General features: G+C 37.7%; 1 protein-coding gene across 4 annotated transcripts; it reads right to left on the bottom strand.

The window, feature by feature from the left end:
- Positions 1 to 481: 481 nt before the first annotated feature.
- On the bottom strand, positions 482 to 8388 carry LOC113332370 (F-box/FBD/LRR-repeat protein At2g26030-like). 4 transcript variants are annotated; one of them, XM_026578915.1, is made up of 9 exons: positions 8197 to 8388; positions 6915 to 7878; positions 6653 to 6805; positions 5998 to 6316; positions 5332 to 5736; positions 4664 to 4907; positions 3543 to 3722; positions 922 to 2749; positions 482 to 826 (listed from the first exon to the last, which is right to left on the bottom strand). In XM_026578915.1, the coding sequence occupies exons 2-4, from the start codon at positions 7854 to 7856 to the stop codon at positions 6095 to 6097; spliced, it is 1317 nt and encodes a 438-aa protein (XP_026434700.1). In that variant the 5' UTR covers positions 7857 to 7878; positions 8197 to 8388; the 3' UTR covers positions 482 to 826; positions 922 to 2749; positions 3543 to 3722; positions 4664 to 4907; positions 5332 to 5736; positions 5998 to 6094. The 4 variants fall into 4 exon arrangements, with proteins under 4 accessions (XP_026434700.1, XP_026434699.1, XP_026434701.1 ...); XM_026578914.1 differs by having other exon boundaries at positions 482 to 2749; XM_026578916.1 differs by having other exon boundaries at positions 482 to 2749; positions 4672 to 4907.

Below are 8388 nucleotides of genomic sequence, written 5' to 3'. Positions count from 1 at the left end.
TCTTCATAATTCATGAATTTTATATTTCTACAAACAATCTCTCTGGAGAAATTCCAAAAGCTTTTTCATCTTTTCATGTTTCCTGGTTTGCGGGGAACGATAAATTATGTGGAAAACCTTTAGGAAATTGTTGTCCAGAGCCGACTTCCAGCAGTGTCTCATGCACTCAAGGGTACGTGCAGGATGAAGCAGAGGATACGATGCATGAAGAGGCCTTAGCATGGCAAAGGGAGTTTGACAATTTCGTTCAAATGGAGAATGAAGCGATGCAGCTAATGTACAGTAACAGCGAAAGCATGGCGGATTACATTGTTCATAAAACAATGTATTAACTTGTTGCATGATGGATAGCATGTTAGAGAGGCTCATGCATGCTGTCTTTGTATTCATTTGATTTTTAATCTTGTGCGGAAACAATTGACAATTAACAACTTTGAATTCATGCCTCACCCCATCAAAGGGATATCCTTATAATGCCGATGTTATATTTTATATCACTTGGAAAATATGTTTCCTAATTCTCTGTGATCCATTACAAGTGAAATCCAAAACAAAACGAACTGTTAACACATTTTTAGTGCAAAACAGCAATGTACAAAAATGTGCTATATAGTCTCCGCCTCCAACGAACAATCTTGCCTATATTTTTAGGAACATGAGCTTGCAGCCTTGTAAGGAGCGCTTTTCGAAGCTTCATATTTCTCTCTTGAGTTGCTTTGTCCCAGCTGAAAGTCGGATATGACCAAAGATAAAAGAAGATAAATTGTTCCAACAGGAGACCCTTGGCAACTGATTCCCCTTCCTGCTCCTGTTCAAGTTCCCGTTCCTGCCGAGTGAAGGTCTGAGCCGGCAATCTGGGGCTTGAAATTTAGAGAGAAAGAGATACGGAATATGCAGACTTGTTATAGCGCATAGGCTAACCTGATTGATAGTTTGCAGAAGATAGTCCCATAAGCCAACTATTTCTCCTTCATGTCATCCTGCTAACTGCACTCTGACCGCAGCTCTGTCTTTGTTTGCCGAAAACTTATGGTTGTTTTGGATCCACTACTCTTCCATATTCGTTTCTCTTTGGCAGTGTTTCTTCTATTGTTTGCGTCGACAGGTTTCTTAGCAATCTGCCAACATTCTTGGGCCAAGGATGTACTACTGCCAGACTATTTTTTTCTTTCTCGGAAACGATATATGGAGGAGAAGGAAAACATACTCCACGTAGTATTGTCGTGCACCTAGATGTTAACCTTAGTTTACAGATTAACTACGAAAATACTTCACTTCACTATTTTTGAAGCATTTCAACAAACATTTACTGAGCAACCCTATTACTGCACAACAAAGACCAACTCTGCCTCCCTTTTTTTTCTTTTCCTTCCTACTTTGCTAACAGGAAACAACGTATATGAAACAGGTGCACTAAATTGCTAAGCTTGGTGGAAACTAACGAACTAGGTGGACTAAACTCATAAAAAAAAAAATGGACAAAGGCTAAATCACTAACTTGGTGACTTTTTGTAAGAAAAAGGGGGGGCTACAGCCAGGTTTAGTCAACCTGTGCTTCCGCCCCTGAGGGTGGTATCAAAATAAATTTTCCTGTCGCCCAGATGAAACCCAATGTTAACACTTTGCATTTGGTAGGCACCGAGAATCACAAAGTTAGCCGCATGTTTGCCTATAGTCAAGCAATACACCCCGTCCAAATTAACACCATGATGGTAATACCATGTATTCTCTGCAAGATAGCTTGTAATCAAACCCAGAAATATGAAATATTAATGTAGGCATGAGTTCCTTGAGCTCACTCCATTTGCTTGCTTTCACACACAGCTTTTCTTTCACAATTTCAACGATAAATAACTCTTCGATCTTTTTCCTCATCACATCAATCAACTTGTCGTAAATATATTCCGGCAAGGAACTTACTGAACTGCCTGTGTCTAACAGCATGAACAGTCTTCGAGCGGAAACCCTTACAGAACCAAAGCTGACACCATTCAAACTAATGACATACTGAGTTTTATAAAAACCTTGGACATTTATCATAGGAGTCTTCTCGCCCTGGATTAAAGCTGCTTTACCAAAGCGTAAAGAATTGCTATAGCTTCTGTGGAATATCGCATTGTTTCGCCTTGGACCAAGTTAACCCTTCCTCTGAGGCAAGCAGTAGGAAAAATATTGTACTCCTAACTGTGAAACGAAGGACAATACGTGTGTATTCAAGCCAATAATGCCTGGGGGGTCCATCCCATTCCCATTGACTGTGAAAACATTATCATTTCCACAACCAAAGACAGTTTCAGGATACTGAGCTAAGCTTCCATTTTCCCGGTAGGTTGTTATAGTTTCCGTTGATAGATAGCCTGTAGAATAACCGCCATCCGCGTTCTTGGTTGTATATGGACATGTGTTGTCGGTGGTATCACATTAAGGAATTTGTCATAACACTCTTGGTGAAGACATGGCAACTTGGAATTAGTGAAGGAACTCTTCGGATCAAATATGGGTGTCCCTTGTTTATAGCATCGTTTGCATGGCTTACACTGCAGCCAGATTAAATAACTTCCAGTATCCACAAAAGAATAGGTAACAGTGCGTGGTGTACCGATTTCATAGCTCACCGTATATCCGGACCGGAATCCATTCAATGGTAGGTAATCCCGGACAACATAACTTTTACGATCCATCAGCATGGTGAAGATACGAGTTTGCAAAGAGTCGTGAAACAGGCGAATTCGTTCCTGGTCTGTCATTTCTGCAGAATAATATGGTGATTGTGGTGAATCTAACATGTGAAAAAGAGGTACTGTGAACCCAATGGTGTCATGAATATTTGGGTCACCATCAGCTAAGGAATAGTTTTTGAGAGATGTAGGGGATTGAGGAACTGCTAATGATAATGGAATAGAAAGAGAAAGTAACATGAATGGAGAAGTAGAGGAACTGCCATGGTTTAAAGACAGAGAAAGAAAAATGGAGCAGAGCAGATTAAAGATTTGATCATGTATTGGTTTTTTTTATAAATCTTCGAATTCATTTCTGGACTAATATTGTTAGCCTAGGCATACTGCGCGCATTGATCAACTACCATACAAAGTTGGCATGCTGCATGCATGGGGTACCTAACTGCTTATTCAACGTACAAATTATGTGACAGCCAAGTCTTGGGGTACCTAACTGCTTATTCAACATACAAATTGTGTGACAGCCATACCACTCCTTGAAAGGATGTTGTTTACAAATTCTGAATTTTATGCTGTTAACCTACTTAAAGAGTCATTTTTATTAGTGTCTATGACTAGCAGTCCTGCTTACATTAGCTCATAAACGAGAACGATGTTTAGTGAACATACTCAGATGTGCAAAAAAGGACATTTTTACCGATAGAAATTGCAAAGGACTAGGGTTGCAACTCATATTTGTGATCCTTCCAAGCAATATTCAGGCTAGTTCTAACTCTAGCACCTAATCCTTCCAAGCAATAATCGTGCAAGTGCTGATACTAATAATATAACGTTACGGTTATGAAGTAATGACAGAAGGATTACCATTTCTTTCAGTACATTGATTAGTTCCATTCAACTTCCTGTAGCTGTCTGAGTCCTCCTTCACAATTAGAGTCTGGTTCCACAATCCTTGGTACATTTTAATCCGACTTAGTTCAAGCAGGCAGGTGCTTTATTGATTGGATCTGTAAGCTTTTCGCAGGAGAGCGATCCTCTTTTCTACTGTCAAAGAAAAGCAGATGAATTATCAGTTAAGTGCACAAGGCTATAATCAATCATTCAATTTCCTCTACAGCATAACACGTTTGTGCATATCATCTAGATGGTTACTTTATTCAAAATGGCATCAACGAGAACCACATTACTGCAATATAGATAACTTCAGAGAATGATGCAGGATAGGTGAATAAAGAATTACAGATGATAAGCAGCATACTAGCTATCGTTATTACACAAAAGAACCATTCAGAATTACAGATCATTATCATTATTGCAGATAAGAACTTGTGTTCATTGATTGTCAGCTCCTTCGTCGTTAATATTTATCCATAACTATGATATAAACTATACCTTATGCTGAAAGTGAAAACCAAATTACTCCTAGATTTAATTATACTCTACAACTGAACTAAACAGACAACATCATACACAGTTTAAATAGTTACTCCCAACACGAAATAGAAAGATCTCTAATTAGAACTAAGGCACATGGCTAAATAGAAGTAAGGTACAAGGCTAAATAGAAAGAATCTCTAATTAGAACTAAGGTTTTGATTCAGATTTCTAACTTCTATTTTGGCATGCCTGAATGAGGGAGATTAAGAAATTTTCTTTTATGCCTAGAAAAGAGCCATTGTCATACTTGCCATGTGTCTTTCTAGCCTTTTTTTTATCACGAGACTCAATAGCTACCTAGCACAGCACAGTACTACTTAAACAGTTAAAACTTAATGTATCATTAACCTTAATCAAAGCCTAAATACAAGACCAGACTTAAATCCAGATTATCACCAAACCAGCTTAACACAATCTAAGAGAATTCTGATTGGTTGCTAGGCCGTAAAAGGCCAACAATTTTTACACCCTTCTAACTAAGTACCATTGTTGCATATGAATCAGTCGGAACTTATATCATGCACCAAGTAAATGTTTATAATTGTTACCGTAGCACCTTGAAGTGACAGAATTGAGGTAAACGGGAATGTTAAAGCAGCTCGTGAAGGATTACTTCGACGCTCTATAAGGGGTGAATGTCCATTCACATACGGAAGATTAAGTGGTGGCTAGATAGCCAATATAATGGACTACAGTCTTAGTTTGGTTTAGAACTTGAAGCTTCTCTCTCTTTCTTGGAAGTCCTTCAAAAGTTGCAATGTACTTGGCTTCTCTTGTTCATCCCACAATTTCCTAAAACGCGCGAAAACAGTGATGATGTTAGTATACAAAAGATATCAAATATTAAATGTAGAACAGGAAAAAAGTGATTAGACTTTTTATCCACAAATGTTAGCAGCACAAACTCATTAAACTGTATTTATAAACCAATGCACTAAGGAAAACATGTATTAAAACATAGCGTGCTACAAAGTCCACCTAATCTATCTTTAAATTGGTAATTGATTGCTTCTAATTGATGTCAAATACTAATGAATTTATTAGTTCCTTACTATCAGCTACATTCCCATGTACCAAGTTACATGCTGAACTTGAAAGCTGTCACCACAGCAAAATCTTATCCAATGTTCTTCTACCATCTTACAAATAAAAATAAATAAAAAATCATCTGATTCATATACGACTTCATACACAGTCGTATGGATATAAAACTCACCATTAGTGACGAAATTCCTTTCTCCCTAGCTTTTTATCCAAGGTACTACTGAAATCAAGACAAAATTTCTTCATATTCGGCAAATCATTACGAAATAGAGGGTGAGATTGATCCAGCAGTCTATCCATAAAATTTACCAACCCGGTTGTCTCAGACCAATATTCATCATCCTGACGTGTGTTCTCGTCTCTAATTTCTATAAACCGATATCGGGAGTGCCTCCGCCATTCTTGGATATTGAGAACAGGAGAAGATATCCACAAGTCCTTCCATCTTTTAGACAAAATGCAGGTAGCAACAACACATTTGAAGGGAAGGAATGAGAAGATATGGTGAAGAAGTGGGTCATGTAAGTCACTGAGCCTATCCTTTGCCACACCCATGTTCTTGTTCTGTAACTAATCCCTAATCAAGAATTAATGGAAATAATTAGAAAAAAATAGGTCCATATTTTTCAATGTCAATCCTAAAACCCCAAAACATAGCAATCCCCTAGAGAAAAATGAGGTGTGTGTGTGTGGTTTCAGTTCAGTTTATCAGGGTTTAATTGTCGCAAAGAACATAATAAAAGAGAGACTCAAACAACAAAAAGTAAGCCCACAATTTTAATCAATCAATGATTCACATACTTGTAAGAAAAATCAAAACAAGATTGTCAGAATTTACCCCAGCAGCCGGATTGATCTGAGACTGATGATTCCCATCGCGTCATCCAAACATGCTGTAAACGTCGAGCATTTTGGAAGCATCAGTATCTTCTTCATCACGCTGTCCTGCATGTATTGTGGTAAGCTTGAAGGGATGCAATTGTCATTATCTGCAGAGCAGGTGAATTCCTTAAAAAGTATTTTATCATATCAAGGTCTTCTTGTTTCCCATTTATCTCCCGTACTTCGACTGCTTTCAGATGTTGTAACAGACACTCCTGCCTCCTAGGTCTCCCACATGTATCTAAACCACGATAGTTTTCGGATGGAGAAAAACCCTGTAACAAATTAACAAGAAGGAAATAAATTTCAACAACAGCCACAAGTTAGATAATTGGACAGAGAGACAAACTAAGCCACGTCTTCCCCTATTTTCCATCATATTTTTGGTGATGTAGCATTCAGATCTCAGAGTATAAACAAGCAATATCCTGTTATAATGTAAATAATTTTGTATCTTGAACAAAAAAATTGGGTCGTATCAGGCAACCTGTAGGCATGGCATTTGCTATATGCCTATACGTACCAGTATCTTTAGATAAAATTTAAATTGATAACAGTTCAACAAAAGACGAGTATTTAAACCAAGGACTTGAGAGAGGTGAGGGACTTGCCTGAGCAATGGTAACTGATTCCAAATTAGGCACCTTAAGGAGGAGATTAAGTAACGCATAAAACATACAATGTGAAAGCTTTGAACTCACGTCCAATCGTCTCAAATTATGGAAAATAAGCATCATCTGATTCGTCTCTCCCCAGAAGAAACTCTAGCAACCATGAAACACGGTATCAGCAATACATACAAATGAAACCAGAAAGTTTATCGAAGACAAATCTCAGTTGAGAATGAAAAAATTTGTGTAAAAGCATTTATACCTGGAGGCTGGAGCCAGAAATGTGTAGGATCTTTACATTTGAAATGCCTTCAACGAGATCTTTTAGGCCACATCGTCTTTTGGAATTTTTATTTGTACGACTTTCATAAGTAATGTCAATGTGTGCATCAACTATTGATGAAAACACATGCTCTTTATTAGCATAACCCTCTGTCATGCCATTGTATGTTAGAGACTGTAGATTTGGTGCATAAATCTTGAGCTTGCAACTATACATCTTGGAGTTTGTAATGCATAACCGCTTCCATGAAGCAACTGAAATATGTAAAACCTTTGTTATCGCCATGTAACAGTTACTTAACATCAATTCTTCGAGGACAGGGGAATTAGAAAATAATTGTGCATTCAAGCTCTCATCCACAAATATCATATGCTTCAGGTGAAGAATCTTGAGCCTTGGAAATGAAATTGTTTCAGCAGCACGAAGAGTCCCAATCTTTTTGATTTTCGCTGAAAGATCCCCAGACATTTCTATCTTTAACACAGTGAGAGTTTCACAAGTGAACAAACCCATCGGCACCACAAACTCTATGGGTATACAAAGACTGATCTCCTCAACTTTACGCATCATTAGAGTATGGATCCATCCAGAAATCTTACCATTAGCATAGGTACTATCATAATCAAGACAAAATTTCTTCATATTCGGCAAATCATTACGAAATAGAGGGTGAGATTGATCCAGCAGTCTATCCATAAAATTTACCAACCCGGTTGTCTCAGACCAATATTCATCAATAAACCCATATCGGGAGTGCCTCCGCCATTCTTGGATATTGAGAACAGGAGAAGATATCCACAAGTCCTTCCATCTTTTAGACAAAATGCAGGTAGCAACAACACATTTGAAGGGAAGGAATGAGAAGATATGGTGAAGAAGTGGGTCATGTAAGTCACTGAGCCTATCCTTTGCCACACCCATGTTCTTGTTCTGTAACTAAACCCTAATCAAGAATTAATGGAAATAATTAGAAAAAAATAGGTCCATATTTTTCAATGTCAATCCTAAACCCCAGAATATTGCAATCCCTAGACAAAAATGAGGTTTTATTGGGGGTTTTCAAATCAATCTATTAGGGTTTAATAACATTTTTGGAAATTAAAAAAAAAAAACTCAAACAAGAAAGAGTAAACCCAAATCTTAATCAATGATTCACAAACATACATCCAAAAATGAGTAAACCCACAATTTTAATCAACGATTGGCAAAATGCAATTAAGCAAAATAAAAACAAGATTGTCAAAAGAAATGATGAACTCACCAAGCTAGATTAATGAATAGATCAGAGACTGATCATTTCTCCATTAAATCACCACCTTGAGGAATGATGAAAGAAGACCCCAAAACACCTTCCGCTGCCTAAACCGAAGAAAATAGCAGTTTTCTTTTTGAGACTCACTCCACTTCGCTTCGGTAAATGAGTGATTCACTGGGTGATGGCGCGGCTTCTCCG

This window comes from Papaver somniferum, unplaced genomic scaffold, assembly GCF_003573695.1.
Source record: "Papaver somniferum cultivar HN1 unplaced genomic scaffold, ASM357369v1 unplaced-scaffold_131, whole genome shotgun sequence".
Classification (NCBI taxonomy): domain Eukaryota; kingdom Viridiplantae; phylum Streptophyta; class Magnoliopsida; order Ranunculales; family Papaveraceae; genus Papaver; species Papaver somniferum.
This window is presented reverse-complemented; position numbering and strand designations above follow the sequence as displayed.